Below are 20450 nucleotides of genomic sequence, written 5' to 3'. Positions count from 1 at the left end.
TGAAGCGAATGCTTGAAAATGTTTCATTCTATGTCAGAAATGGAGGATCAGATGATGCTTGTTTAAAGCTGATCTACCACCACAGATACAACATTTACAATTGGTTTATAGTAAAAACATTTAAAAGTAGATTCCGATGATCAATCAGCTGCTCTCATAATGTCCTCCAAACGAGACCTCAACACAATGGACTTGGATGTCATCGCTACCCTTACTGAATGCACACCAAACACACAAACGTCCACTCCAGGTTCTGCCAGCAACCATTTGACTCAATGAGCCAATGTGGCAGAGGCCACCGTACCAAAGGGTTTCTATAAAGAAATCAACAACTGCCTCAAAGGATTACATCTGATTGATCAGGTTGCCAGTGTGTAAACTTTAAAGCACTGAACGAGACACAACTGTGGATTGTCTGGAAAGTGAGGTAGAAAATACATTTAAAAAACATTTTTGTCCGCCTGGAAAGCTGGAAAGAAAACTCCTTCTGGAGAAAATACTACCTGCAACGTCGAGAGCTTTTACCTGCAAGACTGCAGCATTAGATGAGACAAAAAAGGGTAGCCAGTTTGGCTGATAACTGCTTATGTGACAAAAGGGAGTTCTATGGCCAGCTCTGTATGAATCTAAGTACCACATTGACGTCTCAGAAAATAACGGGGCCTCGGAGGCTTCGAGAATGGAATGCCACACATAGCTCTTTAAACCAAGGGATACTCTCCAAATGGGTTTATCATCCAGGGAAGTATGTCTGGTGGAAATGGCGGAACGAAAATTGTTCACAGATCGATAAGCCATACTATCTGCTAAGAGAGAAGACAGGAAGTTCACTACCTGGGATAAGTCTGCACCCACCGGACCATGACCTTGTGGATCACACTGACAGATCCATTGATGCCATGCCAAGGCATATCACTTATGGGTGCTGGAATTCTAGTCCACCATCACACTGGGACGACCAGACAGAAGTTCTGCAATAATCAAGATCTTGCATTGCAGGCAAAAATGCCAAATTTCCTTGACAATATCCACCAGCATGCGAGATCTGGTGGCCCTCAATTTGTTGACATAGTAAACCGCTGACATGTCGTCCATTCTCAGAAGGATGCAACCAGAGAACTTCTGTGGCGACAGAGCCCTGATGGCAAACGAAACCTCCAGAAGTGCCAGACAATTGATATGGAGCTGAAGCTCTTCCTCTGACCAATGGATCTTGTGGAGATTGAACCGTAGCATGCTCGCTAGTCCCACCTGCTCACATCTGACTCTAAGATGATGTCTGGCTGATAACCACAATTCTCTCTGACATTCCAGGCCGACATGTGACTCAGCCATCATTCAATCTCCATCCTGGTTTCCTGAGACAAGGGAACTAAGGCCGAATAGGAGAGGCCGTTTTGGAGGTGATGTATTTTAAGCCACTTGAGAACTTGATAATGCAGGGGACCGAAAAAATAGCTTGAATGGAGAATGTGAGCAACACCACGATTTAAGCCACCTGTCTCAGTGATACCGCCTCCTTGAATACCAGGGACTTCAATTCCCTCCTGACTTCTTTGATCTTTTGAGGGGGAAATAATAACTGCACCATTACTGAATCTATCTGGAAGCCCAGAAATTCTATGGATTGTGAAGGAATCAACCAGAACTTCTCCGAATTCAGAAGAAAACCCAACTGTTGAAGGAGCGATATGGTCAAGGAGGTCGTCCAGATAAATTATGAGACGCACCCATAAAGCACGTAATAATTTCACTAAAAAGAGGATGGCCCCGGAGCTCCACGCCTCCGGATAGCCGCCACGACCCTTGGCCCCGCCCACCCTCGGCAGCGTATCTTCGCGGTAATGGCGTTCGGTGTTTACCGGAGCGGAGCTGCAAGGAAATGAGCCGCGGCTCGCTGCCCCTTTGATTCGGAGCTCCCCCGGAGTGTTTACAGTCTGTGGCAGAGAGAGGATTGAACTGGCGGTCTTCCCCGTGTGAGCGCCCCCCCACCCCGCCCCTGGCTGCCTGTGAAGTGCTGCTCTGGCTTTTTTCCTCTGTCAGGATTCGTGGCTTGTAGTTGCCAGAACACGGGACAGTACATCTACTCCTATGCCATTTTTCTGAAGGAAGGTCCTGGTCAACCGCCCTCGGAGTGATAAGCGGAGAGGCAGGCTGTCCACCATTCTGCCCAGCACACATTCTACAAGTAAAAGGTGAGGCGAGGGGGAGCTAAAACAAAAAAAAAAAAAAAAAAGAAAAAGAGACTTAAAGACTGTTTGCTATCACTACTAGCTGTTCTGCCCTGTGGACTTGATAAAATTCTGTGCTCCGCGGGGGGGGACATGGGGAGGCAATTGAAAGACAGTGAAGACAGTGAGGATGTAAATAAAACCGCGAAAATGGAGTTAACTGCCCGTCTCAAAAGTAAAACACGCTTAGCCCTATCCAGAAAAGCTGCACGGTTAGCTGCTAAAGAAAGGGAGAAGGCTAAAAAAAGGAGAAGGAAGCTCGGTTTCACCCGTTTTGGGGAAGGATTCTATGGTTGAAAGCTCTGAAGAAGAACTCCTCACCACTCTAAACTCTCCTCCAAATGAAAGGGTAGGAGAACTAGGAGAAGTAGGAGAGAAAGATGTGGGAGGAAGCCACACGGAAGATGCGACAGAAAATACCCCAGCATCACCTAAACATGTTGCGGGGGTTGAGTCCTCTTCAGGCGAGAAAAATATGAACAGAGTGAAGGAGATAAGAGACTTTCCCTCATTTGAAAAAAAGATCACGCGCACTCCCCAAATATCAGCAGCCCTGCTCGAAAAGAACCCGGAAACGGGAACTGAAACTCCAGCTTCATCCCCAGTAACAGTGGTAGTGAATGACTCCCTCGCACAACTGCCCAAGACTATCTCAAACAATAATTGTAGCTCCCTCACCGTCAATGTCAAGTGGCTCTGTGTCGGCAGAAAAGCTTCAACCAAGTAGTGCAGTATCGGAAACGGAAGCAAGTCCGATCATGATCAGTGAAGATTCTAACACAGAGACTTTATCCGAGCAGAGTTCATCATTTGTTGTAGCTCTTCATTCTCCCTCTCGTCCTCCTGTCGGAGTACCTCAAGTAGGGGACTTAAGGGGCTTAACACCAGCAATCTCAGCATCGGCGACCCAGCTGCCCCAAAAGGGGAAAAATGGCAGCCCCGAAAAAGAAATGAGTTATCAAATGGACATTCGCGAGATGCTAAACTTAATTCTGGATGAGATTCAGGAGATAAAGTCAAATCAGCAAGCTGAGATAGCCGCTCTACATTCTAGATTGGAGAAATTCGAAGAATCGATGCAAGGACTCCTTACAAGACTGAACGAGGCAGAAGAAAGAATATCGGCTCTTGAAGATCATATCAACCAAGCAAGAAGAGAAGCCGAAAAGGCTGCAAGTAAAAAGAGCCTCCTGGAAAGTAAACTCGAAAACAAACTCGAGGCGCTTGAGAATCACTCCCGAAGATCCAATCTTAGGATAGTGGGGGTACCTGAAGAACTGGAAGGCTCAAATATGCTCCAGTGGGTCAACTCCTTTATTCATCAAAAAGTACTACCAGAGTTTGAGGGAGACCTGTCCATTAGGAGAGCGCATCGGGTCCCGGCACAGAGGTTTGCAAACTCAACTTTTCCTAGAACTATCCTGATGAACTTCGCTTTTTTCTGACATGACTGCTACAGCTGCATGCCACAGGAAAGAATTTGTAAAAATTCTCCACCTGTTTAAAATGAACGGCGATCAGGCCTCAATCACTCAGCAGTCTAAGTTAAAAGTTCTTGTGAAGGGAAAGTTCTATATGTTTTCGACCTTGAAGAAGCTCAGTCTCTCCTAAAGGAGATAACTTCAGAGACGAATGTCTGAGTAATTAGTACCAGGTTGCTGAATAATAATGGTTGAGCTTGTGGAAAAGTGGTATTTAATCAAATTTTTTTTCGGTATTGGAATAGAATAGGATCAATTTTTTATTTTTTTTCTTGACTGTCGAGGGGGGCATCGGGCTTATAGGGTTACTCAGGGTGTAACAAGAAGACACCCAGGTCAGCAGAGGGGGGGAAATGTGGTCAGCGTGGGAGGAATGGAAGGTGCCACATTTCAGGGGAGGGTGGGAGTTCACCCGGGGCGGGAGAGGGGGGGTCGGGTTGAAAGCAGTAAAAAAGAGCAGAAGTTGTAGGCAGAGTGTGTATCAAATTTTGAATGAAGGACTTAATGATGTGAGAATTTTATTATGGAAATGAACAAATGTAGTATCCTATCAGTTAATGCCAATGGTGTTTTAAATAAACAAAAATATGGTGCCCTCATAAAATGGGCAGTCTCTCAGAATCCCCACGTGATATTTCTCGAAGAGACCCACTTAAAGACTAATACCCCCAATTTATTCATCCCGAAATATTTTTCTCACGAGTTTTTCGCTTCAGCTGGGGTAGCCCAGAGAGGCGTTGCAATTTACTTTTCTAGGAGACTACCCGGGGAAATTTTAAAAATAAGAAGGGATCCCAAGGGGAGATGGTTATGGGTTGCAGCTAAAATCCAAGGGAAAGTAATGAATTTTGTAAACTACTATGGGCAAATATCTGACGAGGTGTCTAGTATCTTAGAAATCAACGATCTTTTAAGGGGGGCTCCTGGACAGATAATCATGGGAGGAGATTTCAATTACATACAAGATTTAAAAAAAGACACCTCTAATAAAAATAAGAAACAACTAAAGCCTAATACTAAAAAAGTCGTGGGCGCCTTTATCTTAGAATACCAACTTATAGATCCATGGCGTACAGTAAACCCAGAAGGGGCATCCTTCACCTGCTATTCACACCGCTTCCAGACGGCATCAAGAATCGATTACTTTTTGATATCTAGATCGATTCAGATTTTAAGTTCATCTATTGGATGTAATCCCTTTTCCGATCATGGGAAGATAGAGCTGGAAGTTAATTTAGGAGGTGGGGGCAGGGAACAGTCCAGGTGGCAGCTGGACCGCACCCTGCTCCAGAACCAGGACTGGGTGGTTGGTTTTGGAGAATGGATCTCGGAATACTTTAAAATCAACAATGATACGGCAGAACCATTCTCGGTTTGGGAGGGATTTAAGGCGGCAGCACGCGGTCAGATAGTATCTTTTACATCTGCCCAGGCCAAAAAGAGGAGACAAAAGATATCTACGCTCCAAAAGGCTGTAGATAAAGAATATGTTTTACAGTTCCTCCTTCGCCCGAATCATCTGGAGCAAGCAAAGGCAGAGTTGAGGAACTTCTTCGTACTGGAAGAGATTAACAGTTCTAGAACCTTCCAACAAAGGATATACGAGGATAGCCAATTGGTAGGAAAGCTCTTGGCGAACTCTGTGAGTAAAAAACAAGAGTCTGCTGCGATAGTTAAAATAAGAAACCCGTTAAATGACCAAGAGATAGTAGATAACAGTTTTATCCAAAGGGCTTTTCTGGAGCATTTTAGTCGCATATACACCACTGAATATCAAGTAGGGGAAGGTCAGATACAGGACTATTTTATGAACTTATATATTCCAAAGATTACGCCCAATCGGGCTTTACAACTTGGGCTTGAAATACATACAGGGGAAATAGCAGAGGCTATTAAGGCAACACCAGGGGCGAAAGCCTGCGGGTAAGACGGGTTCCCAATCGAAGTTTATAAAATCTTCATAAAAGAACTAGCAACCCCCCTAATGAATCTATTTAATTACATCAAGCTAGGAGGAGTGGTACCCGCGACCTTTAAAGAAGCAACAATAATAGCTTTTGTTAAAAAAGACAAAAGTCCAGAAGATATTAATTCTTATAGGCCGATAAGTCTTCTGAATTCTGACTATAAAATCCAAATGAAATTCTGGGCCTATCGTTTTATGTATGCGGCACAAGAAGTCATACATAACGATCAGTCAGGATTCATAGCAGGCCGTGTTATGGCTTCTAACACCGAATTCTTAATTCAGGCACTAGACTATTTTAATGTTAATTCAACCCCTGCCTGTATCTTAAAGGTCGACGCGGAAAAGGCGTTCGACCTAGTTAACTGGGCAACCCTGTTCTATTCTCTTACCAAATTCGGGTTCCCAGAACAAGTGATTAAGATGCTGCAGAACATCTATCAAGGTGCTTCAACATATATTATAATAAACTCGGACAAGGCTGGTTCAATCCAAGTTAATCGCGGGACCAGGCAGGGCTGCCCTTTATCTCCTCTTCTTTTTACTTTTTTTATTGAACCCTTGGTTATTAAAATTAGAAACAACCCTGACATTTTCCCCCCTATCTCTGGGATGGCGAAGCTCAAGCTTTTTGCGGATGATATTATCCTCTACGTAAAGCCAAACAAGGAGAATATAGAAATCATATTAAAAGAATTTAAAGCATATGAACAAATAGGAGGTTACAAAATTAATGCAAAAAAAAACAGAGGTCCTCGCTTTAAACACCAGTCTCAGTCATCTCCCATCGTGTTTGCGTGTCCAGGCTGCAAGCCGAAACCCTATTAGATATCTAGGCATATATGTGACCTGCGATTATCATCAGCTCTATCTCCTTAACTATGTGAGAATGAAGAATAAAATCAAGAATCTTCTCTCCCAATGGCTTTTAATCCCTCTCACTTTGATTGGTAGGGTATCTCTGATCAAGATGTCGATTTTACCTTTGTTAATATTTTTGTTCTGTAATGTTCCTATTAAACTGAATTCTATTTTTTTTAAAGACATCAAATCCATGATCAGAAGTTTTGTTTGGGGGGGAAAAACCTCAAGGGTAAAGCTATCCGTGATTCAACTTCCAGTTGAGCAGGGGGGGAGTTGCTCTTCCACACTTAAAAACATACTATGAGGCAGCCTTTCTTGATTTAGTGGCAGGTCTGATAGGTTCAAAAAACAAACGAGATCGCTTCTTCTTAGTAAAAATGCTACAAGAGTCCGATTCTCAAATCCAGGTATTTTTAAAGATTGCAAAACTCCCTAAAAGGACAAGATACAAGACCCTGAAAGAACATCTATCCAGATTACAGTCCTTTTTTAACCCCTTCAGTGCTAATGACAAGGGTAACTCGTCATGGAGTTTCCATTGATTTCAATGGAAAGTCAATGGAGGACCATGAACACCCTTAGCAGCCAAGTGGTTAAGAAAAATCTTAGTTCCTCAGCTTCCCAGTTTTTAAGCTTACGAGAGTGTTTTTGTCTGGGCCTCCAAATTAGTAATAGCCGAATACTGAATTGGGAGAATTTGGGATTTCGGGAGTTAAGACACTTCTTTGTTCTGAATAGAATTATTTCGTGGCAAGAAGTGCTGGCTAGAATAACCACTCCCAGGCGACCAACGCTTTTTGAATATCTACAAATTGTCCACTTCCTGAGAAGAACTTTTAGCGGACTTCTCCCTTCAATGGGTGAGTTGGTAACACTCCTTTATGAGGCCAAAACTAGCGGCATAGGAAATTGGTACAAGAGGCTCCATTGTGCCGGGCAACTAGAAATGGTGGACAGCCATCTTGATAAAATATTTAGTCTGACACAATGCAATTTAACACATAAGGAATGGGAAACCATAAGTTTGCTACACTATAAATCATTACGTGCCGCTAACTTCAAGAGGATGCCCTTCTTGTCCCGTTGGCTAGCGTACTGGACTCCGGAAGCACTTGAGAAAAGGTTCCCAGAAGTCGAGAATAAATGCTTTAGATGCCAGGCCGCTGGCCAGGGGGGTTGGCTTCACACTTTTTTTTCTTGTCCCCAACTGAAATCTTTCTGGGAGGCCATACTCATAGACATTGAGGCGGCTATAGGGAAAACACTAATACCCTCAGCGGAATTGGCCCTCTTTGGTATATCCAAAGATAGAGGTACTCTCAAAGATGACGAGGAATCATTTGTGTTTATTTCTTGTACAGTTGCTCGCTCCCTAATACTCCAAAATTGGAAATCTAAGGAACTCCCATCCCATCTAAAATGGCTTAATAAAATGAAGAGGTCTCGGAATTTTGAAAAAGCTTATGCTTGTAGAGTGGGAGCAGTCAGGAGTTTTGAAAGAAATTGGAAATATTTTGAGAATCTGGAGGTAATAAAGGGGGGGTTAGGCTAGAAATTAGATTGAATACTAAAACTAAATTTATATAATTCTAAAAGCAGTCATGAAATGTTGGTAGACTCAATCAACAAGTAAATTTCTTAGCACTGGCACTTTATTCTAGGTTGGATTGCACTGTATTGCACTTGCACTTTATGATCAAAGCTTGCAGATGTTGCACATTGTTTGTATTTGAAAATTAATATTTTTTGTAATAATGACTGTAACAATGACTGCTTATGAGTTTTAAGTATTTTAAACCTCCCCCTTTTCAACGTGGTTTCTTATCTTGTTTTACTCTATTAGAAGCTTTTAAAAATTTTGAAATTTTGTATTCATTTCCATTGCTCAAATTGTTCATTCATGAATTGTACCCTAACTATGTTCTGCTCAATAAAAAATTTGAAGAAAAAAAAAAAAGAATTTCACTAAAGGTTTCATTAACATGGTGAAACACCAAGGGGCAGAAAATAGACCAAAAGCAAGAACAGAATACTTGAACTGGACGTTCTGCCATCGGAACTGTAGATAACAGCGGTGGGGAGAAAAAATCAGGACGGTGAGGTAGGCATCCTTCAGGTCGAGCCGGACCCTCCAGCCACCTTCTCTGAGGAGGTTTCTGAGTAGGTGAATGCCGTCCATTTTTAAATGGTGATAACAAACCCAGCTGTTGAAGTCCCTAAGGTTGAGAACCAGCCTGTGACCACCACCCCGCTTGGGAGTCAAGAAGATTGAACTGCAAAAACCTATTGTATGCTGAGACGCAAGGGAAATGGCGCCTTTGGCCAACAGACTCTGAATCTCCTTGTCTGTGACTGTTTGATTTGGAAGGGGAAAAGACAGAGGACTAATAGGGACCCATTGGGATGGTGTCCCATAAAACTCTATCTGATAGCCCTAGACAGTCTGGAGGGCCCAGGCATCCTGAGTTATCTGAGGCCAGTTGTGAAAAAAAAAAGAGAGAAATCCGACCCTCAGAAATAACCGAGAGGAAGAAATCACATGTAATTGACACCTGCGCTCCTCGGTACGTTCTGACTCGGGAGCCATCCTTCCAGTGCCTGGCTTTGTGGAAGCAGACTCAGGGGGGATAGAAAGTGGTCCCACCACCATAACCCTGCCAGGAGGAGCTCTGGTGATCATCAAACCCACGTTGGGGGCCTCTGAAGTGGGCACGGCTAGGCAAACAACCTTGGAGATGACTGGTCCTGGCAAAAAGACTAGAGTGAAATACTTTTTTGAGGGAGCGCCTTCTCCAAGGCTGTGAAAGTATTGAAAAATGTGCCCAGATCCTTACCAACAAGGAGTCTGTTTGCCACAGGGCCTGCTTCTGTAAGAGCCTAATTCTGAAAGTTTCAGGTCTATGCAATCAGTATTGACTTCCTAAGCTCCGTAGGTATGCTGCAGTTAGCACTGCCCTGGCAAATGGCACGCCTGGCCAAACCTGCTAAGACCTTGGAATCAATGGGGTTCCCTGTTTCCATAGCGTTATCCGCTAATTCAAGGATCTTTGCTAGCGGTCCAGTAACATCTAGCCGTCAATCCTGACAAGACTATCAGCCTCAGGAGTGTCATCTACTGTCTTCCAAGGTCGGGTGAGGTCATTCTATCCTGTGCCTAGCTCTTATGTCCTCATTGAACTGTGTGCGTAGGTGGGCATGTAGGTAGGCAGTAACTTTGAGTCGTGCGGTCCAGTCACTAGATCTGGGGTGAAAAATGTCCTCTGTCATCTGGGTCAAATCAAGGATATCAGACTGGGACAAATCCTGCAAGAGGGTAGTACGGCTCCTTTTTGCCGGGACAGGACCGTAATCCGGGGGAGTGGAGGGGTCGGACTGGGCGTCACCGTCCTGGAAAAGAGGACTAGAGGGAGGGGTCGGAGACAGTAAGGGTGCTGTAAATGCGGTCCATTGAAAAAGATTGAGAGAGTCAAGCAAAACTGTCAGTTTGGGGGAGCTTAGCACCTTAGGCCTAGGAGGGGGCTCCTGGGAGTGGCTTGAAGATGGCTTGAGGAGGTGTGAAGGAATAGGAGGTGGCAGAATAGGGGCACACTTCACAATCATGCGCAACTGGAGAGTAAAGGGTTAAAGGGCAACTGCAAGAGCCTTATTCACAGAGGGCTGAACAGCTAAGTCTAAAGCCTCAGCTAGTTCTTCCCCCAGTCTAAACTCCCCCACAGTATAAGGCTCACCTCGCAAGGATCTCAGCAGAATTGACATGGGCATACCTCTTTTGCTCATTGTCTTCGATTATAGCTTCCAATTTCCCCAGATACTTTATAATTGCATCACAGCCTTGGACATTAATCTACTAGGGGCACACTTATTTCCCAAAATTTAAACATGATGGCTCCTCGTCGTGGGCAATAAAATGCAGATAAAGCTGGCACTTCACCGGCATTTCATTGGCCACAATAAGCAGCCAACATGAATGATTATGTCAGGCAATAAGTGTGTGCGTGAGCAAATTACTATTTAATGCTGCCTGATGCGGATATAGTAGTACAAGGGAAAGCAGAAACTATAAACCATCAAGGTAAGCAAGCAATGCATTCTTTAGAAAAGTGGCATCTAGTGTTTCTCATGTTTAAGAAACAAAATCGTAAAAACATCCTGGTGTGCCACTTTACTAGGGAATGCTTACATTGTTGGTTTCCAGCTTCCATTTCCTCCGTATTTTATATTTGCATTACAGCATTGGGTCTTAATCTACCAGGTGCAGACTTATTTCCCAAAATTAATCATGACCTCTGCTCGTCGTGGACAATGAAACGCCCGTTTATCGCAGTATTTTAGAAACCGGCGTTTCATTGCCCACAATGAAAAACGGTCCAAGGCTGCCTGATGCAAATATAAAATATATTTGTAACAGGTAGGAAGCCTCGTCCTCTTTACATGAAATCCTATTGTGACTGATGGGAACGTCAAGAAATTAAAAGCCCTCTAACAGTCACAGAATATATAGCTTGGAATACTGCTAGTAAAGCATGCATCTCACTTCTTAGCTCCCCAAGGATAATTGCAGCTGGTATGGTCAGACCTAGACAGAAAATAAGCCTTGGGACGAGTAATAGAATTACAGTGGGCCCATTACTGAATTAATAGCTAAAAAACACAGGGGTGAGGAGGGCAACGTTTTCAAATTGGAGCAGTATGCTGCAAGGTAGGGGAGAGTACATGCATTTGTGCTTGTTGCAGGCAATGTTTCTATTAATATCTGGGAAATCAATTGTAAAAACTTGCCTCCGGGACCCTATGAGGCAGTTTTTAACCGCTTCCGCGCTACCGCGTTTACCTGCTGTGCGCTGAAATTCGAAAAATGGCTTGATTGTGACAAAGCCAGCTCGTCATGCGCGCAGCGCAGGTAACGCCCATGACGAGCTGGCTTTGTCACCCGCGCTGAAGGGGTTAATGTGTTTTAATATTTCAAGACTACATGTTCACAATTGCTTTTCTTGCTTTTTCACATTTGCTTTAAAATACACCATTGCCAATCCTTTTTTCTAAATGTTCTCACGGGGAAGACCCCCACCCCACCAAAATCTGCCTTATGTCAGTTGAGCTCACTCATGATGTAACACTCATGCACCAATTTTTATGCCCGACAACTTTCAAATGTTATCCGCCACCACTGCAATCATCGGTGTTCAGTGGGTTTTCTAGAGCTTTTGGCCCCTGAGACACTGCACCTGCTGCACCATTCAAATCAGCGCCGTAGTGCCTGTGAGGTAAATGCGCTTATGACTGCTTGTTCAGTAGTAACATATAGCAATAATCGGTGTTCGGTGGGTTTCCTAGAGCTTTTGGCCCCTTTGCTCCTGCTCCTACTGCATCATCCAAATTATGGCTCTAGTGACTGCAAGGTAACTGCACTTGGAACTGCTTGCTTAGTAGTAACATTTAGCAATAATCAGTGTTCAGTGGGTTTTCTAGATCTTTTCACTCCTATCCCACAGCACCTGCTGCACCATTTAAATCAGGGCCCTAGTGCCTGCAAGGACATATGAGGGAATTGTTAATATCCAGTAATGTATGTGTTCACAGTTGCAGATGGAATACATACATAATTATTGAGTAGGTAAACATGAACACAAAATGTTAATAAAAAGTGTCTTTAAACTTATCCAACTCTCCAAAGCGAGTTGCCACAGACATCATAAATAAAGCAAATGCTTTACACATCAAAGCGAAAAACAAGCATTGTTAAATTGTGTTACAATGTTGCTGTCTCTTTCCTGTGAAAAGATATTTTCTGTGCTTGACAGTAAATGGGCTATAAACAGTGTAAATTGCCTAAGATCACCAAGACTATGACACTGAGACTGAAATGTGGGTTTGTACTTCGTTCCTAAAAAGGCAGTTTTACAAATTAAACAGATTTACCAAAGAAGAGGAATTTTGCAAAAAACATGCAAATGTTTGGTGCAGAAGAAGAACGAGATACCTTTCGAGATGGCTATGTCTATAATAAAATATAAAAAAGGTTACAAGCAGGCCCCCATGGAGAAAGTATGCTGCACTCCTCTTTCCTATAAATGACCTCGGTCTCTGAATGCCAAGCAAAAGTGACAACAAGATTTAAAGGCCTGTGGACAGAAAACGAGTTTGTGGAAAAATACAGTGAACACAGCTTTCTCATTGGGCCGGAATTACTTAATGTGGACAGCCTAAAGCAAATAAAGCCAGGAAATGGGAAGATGAAAACATGAGTTACAAACCACAAAGCCAATGGCAAGAAAGGGGCAGAATACATTCCCAGGTCAGCTTTCTAAAACTCCCCAAGATGTCTTTCGCGTAACACAAAGCTGCACTGTATGGTAGGCTGCGACCTAAAAATACAGACTGGGCACTGCGTTTTAGGAAAATCCGGAAAACTAAAGTATTTGAATATAAATCCATGCCTTCTGCTGTTGCACTCAGCAAATATGCTATTTCTGGAACTATTAAACATAACTCCACAAACACATATAAAAATTAAAAATGCTTCACTGAAACACCCAAATAGTCCTACGTTAATTACTTCAGTAATATATTTTGAATACATTATTTTACACCGCCCATATATATCTCACACAGTGGCTTAGATAACAGCCTATTAACTAGCTAGTAATACCTACCAAGGCCCAGGAGATCCCCAAATACGTCCCTTTTGACGTTCCAAGAGGAACCGTTAATTAAACGACCCCTCGTGGCAGGAAATCCGTTCACCTCTGCCCTCCAACAGTGTTTTTTTACCTGCGCAACGGGGAATTCTTGGCTCGCGCGCACCACGTGCCACGTAAGTGTTCACCGAAGCCCGCATCGCAATCACTTCCTTCCAGCCAACAGAATCCAAGATCCTGCCCAAAGCGCGCGCACAAGCACTTCCTGCGTCGCCGCGTCTTGTTTATGACTGGCCTGGGCAGAAGCTGGGGCTGGGTTTACAATGGCTCTCTTGGTGCGAAGGAAAGGAAAACTTAAAGCAGATTTCAAATCAGGTGGGATAGAAGCGATCACCCCACGTTACTTGAATATGCAGTAGTTTGTAGAATTACGATTTATTAAAATAGCACACGGGGTGCCACAACATTTAAATGTTACAGGGGTGCCACCTTTCGCAGAGAAAACTACTGGCGATTTGTTCACTTTTTTTTTTAAAGATTCTGCAAAGGCCCAAACACGAGTATTAAACAGAAGTACATTTAAATTATTACTTGTTGACATGGCATTTCTGTCTTTGTTTACTGTCGTTATCTGTCAGGAATTATCAAGGCAGCTGTGGAAAACATTTAAAGTGATTTCAACTTATATTTACGGTTAAAAAATACGTGCTGATAAGTACAAAAGCTAGGTCGTTTTTCCTAATTTGTGCACCGGCTAGGACATTAAAATGATGGTTATACCAGTAAAAAAATGTCTGGGTGGCAACTCTAGTTGTATACCGCTAACCTCATACTTTTGGATCAGGCCCAACTCCAGGATTTTGGATATAGAAGGGCTATCAAGACGCAGAAATTAACTAATGAAGGTGCAGGGGAAAAGCACTAAAAGGTTTCAAATGAGCTGACACTAATAATTTTGATATGTCTAAGAAATGAAAGTTACTCCAACTGATGGGATCATTCTGCACCCAGTACCTAATCTGTATACTATGAGCAGACCAGGCCATATAATTACGGCATATTGGTTTCAACTGCAGGCCTCACCCAATGGGCATTGATTGGGAGCGGGGACTGGGCATGTGTCCTAAGCATAGCTATACTGAGAGATTATCGCAGCCAGGAGCATCTTGGCTACAGCACCCTTTCCAGGTGCTATGAATCACATGTTTTACTAATATAAATTATTCCAGCACTGGGATGTTTTGCCACGCAATTTGAGGAGCTCCGTTGAGCTCAGCAGCTGTCGTTCTTTGTATGCAAGCCAGAGTAAAAAAATATTTACTAGTGCGCTAAAAAATACTTTGAGATTTGGCTGTTACCAGTGTCTATAGCCCCCAAGATGATAAATGGTCGAGAAGAGGTTAACAGTTGACAAAGCTATACCTTGGAATAGGGTATATTGGGCACATGCATCAAGCAAAATACTGGTTGCAAACGGGCCGATTCGAAGAATTGGCCCCCTTGTGACTGGTATTTTGCCATTTGGGATGCATCAACCCAAAAGCCATTAGCAAAATAGGTAATCGCAAAATTTGCGATTACCTATTTTACGAATGCATTTAGGGAATCGCAATTCGCAATTCCTTAAATGCAATGCAAGAAGCAATCTGAGATTGCGAAAGGAATCTCTTGGCCACCTGCAGAAGATGATAAGAACAATTGAACAACCTCTTACTGACCGCTCTATAACTTCTATAATTAGTTTAAAACATTTTTACTACTAACTACCTGGAAAAGGGGTTGTATTGTATTAAGGAATCGCAAATTACCATTAACTTCAAATGGATGGTAATTTGCAATTCCTTAGAAAAATGCATAAAATTGCATTTTTCTAAGTGCCATGTGGCGCGCACACATGCCCTTAGGGCATGTATGTGCTCCAGATGTGCACACATGCATGTTTTTGGGGGTGCATCAGGGTGGCCTCTAGGCCCCCTAGCACCCTTGAAATTGCACTCACAATTTGTGAGTACCTATTTGGTACTCGCAAATTGCGAATGCTGTCCAATTCATTTCTATGGGGCTCTAGGTCCATAGGAATGAATGGGAAGGTGTTCCCTAATAGCAAATCACAATTTGCGATTCGCAATTAGGGAATGTGTAGGAATCGCAATTTATTTAGCGATTCCTACATGCATAAGGAATTGTGAGTCCTTAATAGCGATTCCTTAGAAATCGCTATTAAGGAATCGCAATTCCTTACTTCGATGTATGTGCCCACTAGTTTTTTGCATCTGATGGTGGGTGGTCCCAGGTTTCTGCAGACAGAGGTAACTTTAAAATCTATGACAGTTTGCTGCCACTAAGCAGCATTGCTTAGAGGAAGGACACCTAGCCACTTAGGGCATACATTACAAGTGGAAAAGTGATACCTTAGCCCTGTGCTGCCCAAACTTTTTAAAACCATAACCAACTGTCATGGTCTTACTGGTTTCAAGATTTCCACAGGAGCAGAAGCTAATCTTCCCAAATCCCCCCCGATGATTGCCAACACCTATCCTGTTCTCTTACTCCATAGACTAGTGCAAGCACCCACAAAGGGGAAAGGGGAATGGAAAGAAAGTGAGACTGCCTCCAGTTCCTGGTTTTCAGCCAAAACTTCTTCCTTTAAAGCACTCACGACCTGTTCTTATTGTATTCCGGTTGTTCAGCGAAAGGAATCTCTTGGCCACCTGCAGAAGATGAAAAGAACAATTGAACAACCTCTTCCTGACCACTCTATAACTTCTATAACTAGTCTAAAACATTTTTACTACTAACTACCTGGAAAAGGGATTGGCTTGCCTCTCTCTTGTACTGTCTATAGTAGTATTCTTGTATTAAATCTTTAAACCTTCTTCTTTATAACTTGCTGAGAATTAAAGTCTTTTCAAAAAGTTCCAGCACAACATTTTTAACACTCTGACTCTCATTGTGCCTTGACAACCGATGTTGCCAAGTTTGAAGATACTCCGAAGTCTTTTTTCCTCACTGCAGTCAGAATCTTCTCTTTAAACTTTACCATCACAACCAAATTGGACTTCCATTCTTTTGATAGGATTATTCTGTTGTGCATACCGTTCCACACTAAGCGAAACTCTAAACCTTTAATAGCTACTAGATGCAAAATACTTGTCTGCACTTAAAAATGAGTTGACATCTAATGGGCTTGAAAACAAAGTCTTTCTTATGTACAACTCGAAGCACCCGAGGAGCAGGATGATCTTTCACCGCGTCTTGTCGTTTTCAAATAGACACTGCAACATTGTATTTATTTCTTGCCACTCCTTCTGCCTCCTCTCATCACATGAAACTAACGACTAACCTGAGAAACTGTTTACATCGGGTCTCTCTGACTTAAACTGACGCAGCCACGTAGTTTCTAAAAATAAATGTCTTTCATTAAAGATTTTCCTTAACGAGCGAACGCGAGTAGTAGCTCACTCGAGGAAAACTACAGTTGAAGTACACTTTAAACTCCTCGTGCTCGGTTGTTAACCTAGCAGTAGCGCGAGGAGAAAATAACTATAATGCAGACTTCAAACATGGCGGCCCCCATGTTGGAAGTAAGCACCTTTAATCAAGCACAATAAACACTGCAATAAATTCCAAGGATGAGGACCTCTTCTTATCCAACGTGGATACAGAGCAGGCTTAACGGTCTGCTGATGTCTCTTAACAGCAGAGAGACCAAATGAGCAACCAACCTTTTAGAATAACAAACTTGTGACGCATCTAGCTTTAATGGACATGAAGTGGGCAATTTTTTTTAATGTAACTAAAACATTGTTTGGTAGTACACTGTCATGCACAGACAGTACATTTTCCATTGAAATGGCCACTACATTTGAAAAAATATACAGTTTTACTGAGGAAACTGTATATATCACACAAATGATGTGTGAAAATTGGGTTTCAGTGAATATTTAGCATTAGTGCAACACCAAGTACATCTTCACAGGAACTCCGAAAACTCACCTTGCCACTTAAGAACAGTTCTCAACACGGATGCCCGGAGACTAACCGGTTTTAAACGATCTAAGCACATCTCACCGGCCTTCAAGAACCTCGATTGGCTTCCAGACAAAGGAAGATGTATCTACAAGACTGCTTGCATCACCCATAAAGCCCTTCGTACTCATAACCCCAACTACCTAGATTCCAAACTTTCCAAAGCAGTAAGAGCCAAGGCTCTACGAAGCTCCAACTCACTTCTCATACCGCCAAACTGAAAAAGAAATCCTCACTGATCCGCTCATTCTCTGGAAATACTCCTAGTATCTGAACTCACTCCTAGAGATCTCCGTTACAACCCATCCTTTTCCTGCTTCAAACGGGACCTTAAATACCTACTGCTCAACAAATACTTTAATACGCAAACAAACTGAGTTATGTTCTCAAAGGTCACACCCAATCCTACTAGACCCTTTGAGGCGGTCATTTGATTGTTTAAGCTTCTATGTCATTCACACCATTAACGTTTGCTGTTCTAATGTCCTCATATTGTAACTACCTTGACTGCACAATGTTTTTCTTGGTCTGTATGTATGTATGTACTTCAATTGAATGTTCCTGAATTATATGTAAAGCGCTCTGATACGTTCGGGTCTAGCTAATGCTGTATAAAACCTATAAATAATAATAATAAGTAAAGTGTTTTGATCCTATTAAAATATTTGTTTCCATAACACTTCATAATTACAAAAAAGTGTTTTGCTTTCCTAACTGCTGAATGTTTACAGTTCATTTATAGGTATTTCAATTGTATTGTGTGTTACAAAAAATGTCATCCTACAACAAGATTGTCACATAATTGACTTTACTTTTCTTTCTCTGACTGCAAAGTGAGAGGAGTTTGGCAACAAATATTAAATAATGAGCACCAATTTGTCAGAAGATGTAGCCTGACATTGACCTCTGTCTTTGAAGCGCAGCAAATGTGACAAGATAAAAACAGAATTTGAAAGCCTCTTTATGTATTGCGTAGACTTTCCCGGCCCACCAAAGATCGGCTTGTGACCTACAGTTTGTGAAACATTGCCTTAGTGAGTAAGCATGGCACCACAAGTGGCAGAGGGGTACAGCACAAGCCTAATGCCCGAGACTCCCCTGCTCAGCTGAACTGGCTACCCTGGTTGACACCGCCATCGTCCCACTCCTCCCTCATCAACTTGGATAAATCGAGCAGTAGGAGCTGTGATAACTCGAAACTAGAGAGAGAGCATCTCAGTCAGTATTTGATGACCAAGGAGAAGGTCTAAACCGGGAAATGGAACAGTGGGAAAGCAACAATTTGGTCCATTCCATCTTTCTGCCTCAGTGCAAGTAAGTTAAATTGAACAAAGCGTGCACCTGCTTGCAGGTTACCTGTCTGTGCCAACCTGCACAATAATGTTTTAACCCAACAGTAAGCACTTCAGGGGTCTTGCAGCTTTTTCAAGACTATTTCTAGAGTTCCCTGTTGTGTCAACAGGGATACTTTCTGATATTTATCATAATGCAGGATTTTTGTTTGCTTAGATTTAACCACAATTAAGTTTCACTTTGTGTCACACATAAGACATAGAATGTCACACACATCAGCACACTTAAATCCCAGTAGTATCACACACATAAGCATTCTGAAAACTTGGTAGCTATAGTACAATACTAGTCTAAAGTGCATGTACTGAGAATCTAGGAGTGTTGTGACATCACAGCTACCCATAAGTGATGAAAGTCAAGTTACTTTAGGTTTTGGATCAACATAATGTCCTTGCAGCAGAGTTGTTATTACCAATATTTTACTGGAATTAAATAACTATAAATTATTTTCCATAATTGGTGTTCATTACATAAGCTGTAATTTCAACCAATGAGGATAGACAGTAGTATCGTATAGCGTTGCATACTGCAGTATTACATAATAGTATTTTGAATATGCATTTTCCTGCATCAAAATGTGTTATATGAAAAAATATAATATTTAGCATGCTCTGGAGTTTTGATGCTTTTTACAAACCACTCTGCTGCAAGGTTGATTATCATGTTACAAGTAATTCCCATTGTGATCACAGAACTAGAAACATATACATTTCTCTTGCAGAGTCATGTTTTCCCCCAGTCCTTTTGCTTGCTGCTGGACCTCCATCAGAACCTCTGGCTGCAGGAAATTGTTTTCACAGAGGGCTGCTAGCCTTAAATGGAAGCTGTAACTTGAAACACTTGAACAGAATATATACGAACATGAATAGAATCCGAATGGTATGTTTTCTCCTGTCACTTTGTTAGTTGTTTCAGTTACACACAGAACAGAATGATACATTATTTAGCAGACAGAAACCTAAACAGTTAACTTTGCTTTGCTAGCCAGCAACTTTTTATTTATTTATTTGATTGTCTCTTCTGAAATGTGATAACGCCCCAGTTACTGGAACAATAATCTTTATTATCCTTATTCCTACTCGTCCACATCATAGTCATTTAATCTGAGATGACCTCCACCTCAAGACAGGAGAAAAAAACAAAAGTGAAGGGCCACACTCCATCCACCCATGAGGGTGCTCTTAGAACATAGCCTTCCCATCATACTTCCAGACTTTACCAAGCCAGCTAATGGCCAGCAGTCACAGGAGGGTGAGTGAGTCGTAATTACTGTGAAGAGGATGACTAGGAATAAGGATAATGACAATTACCTGTGCTGGAACAGGAATGTCCCCTTGATGGTATACAGGCGTGTTCCTTGCCCTGAGTGCCCGACTGCATGTGAAACTGGTATCCTGACTTTTCTTTTGGCCTTAGCATCATGCTAATCTAGCATGAGCGTAGAGGTCTAGGCCTCACCTTTTTTTTTTTAGTCCTTATTCTGTCAATGCTCTTGTTTGCATTCCTCCTGTCTCTCTATACCAGCATGTACTGGCCCTCGGGAGGCTAGCGAGAGCAGAAATTCCCACAAAGATAATACTGTTTCCACTACCATCTCCTTTTCACTTGTGTGTACCCTCAGAATGTTACTGGAGAGGCCAGAACCAACAGCATGCTTATGCTTGGCTTAATCATTGGACTCACTTGTCTTCTCCCTCCAAACCATCAGTGCAGACCAAATCCTGTCTCTGCTTCTTGGGTCGCAAGCCATGTCTGATTCACTGGTATAAATAATGTTCTTTAAGCATTCAGCAAAGGTTGGGGGAGTTTCTGATTTCCAGAGCCTGCATATCTCCCATCTCGCCAATACTATCACATAAAACGTTAGCTTAACACTAGGTGCATTCAG

General features: G+C 42.4%; 1 protein-coding gene and 1 long non-coding RNA gene across 2 annotated transcripts in view; one reads left to right on the top strand and one right to left on the bottom strand.

Moving 5' to 3' along the window:
* Window positions 1–13431, bottom strand: part of SYCE2 (synaptonemal complex central element protein 2) — a 427934-nt gene extending 414503 nt beyond the window's left edge. Inside the window, exon 1 of the mRNA XM_078657991.1 lies at window positions 13314–13431. Within this exon, the coding sequence (XP_078514117.1) occupies window positions 13314–13380 (67 nt within the window). The 5' untranslated portion in view covers window positions 13381–13431. The remainder of the gene's footprint in view (window positions 1–13313) is intronic.
* A 54-nt stretch (window positions 13432–13485) lies between these two features.
* LOC144773142 (uncharacterized) lies at window positions 13486–19431 on the top strand. Its single transcript, XR_013599926.1, has 3 exons — window positions 13486–13555; window positions 18044–18523; window positions 19284–19431. It is a non-coding gene; the product is annotated as an uncharacterized LOC144773142 (long non-coding RNA).
* Window positions 19432–20450: the final 1019 nt, after the last annotated feature.

This window comes from Lissotriton helveticus, chromosome 1_1 (genome assembly GCF_964261635.1).
Source record: "Lissotriton helveticus chromosome 1_1, aLisHel1.1, whole genome shotgun sequence".
Lineage (NCBI taxonomy): Eukaryota > Metazoa > Chordata > Amphibia > Caudata > Salamandridae > Lissotriton > Lissotriton helveticus.
Note: the sequence above shows the minus strand (reverse complement) of the source record. Positions and strands in the feature narration are given on the sequence as shown.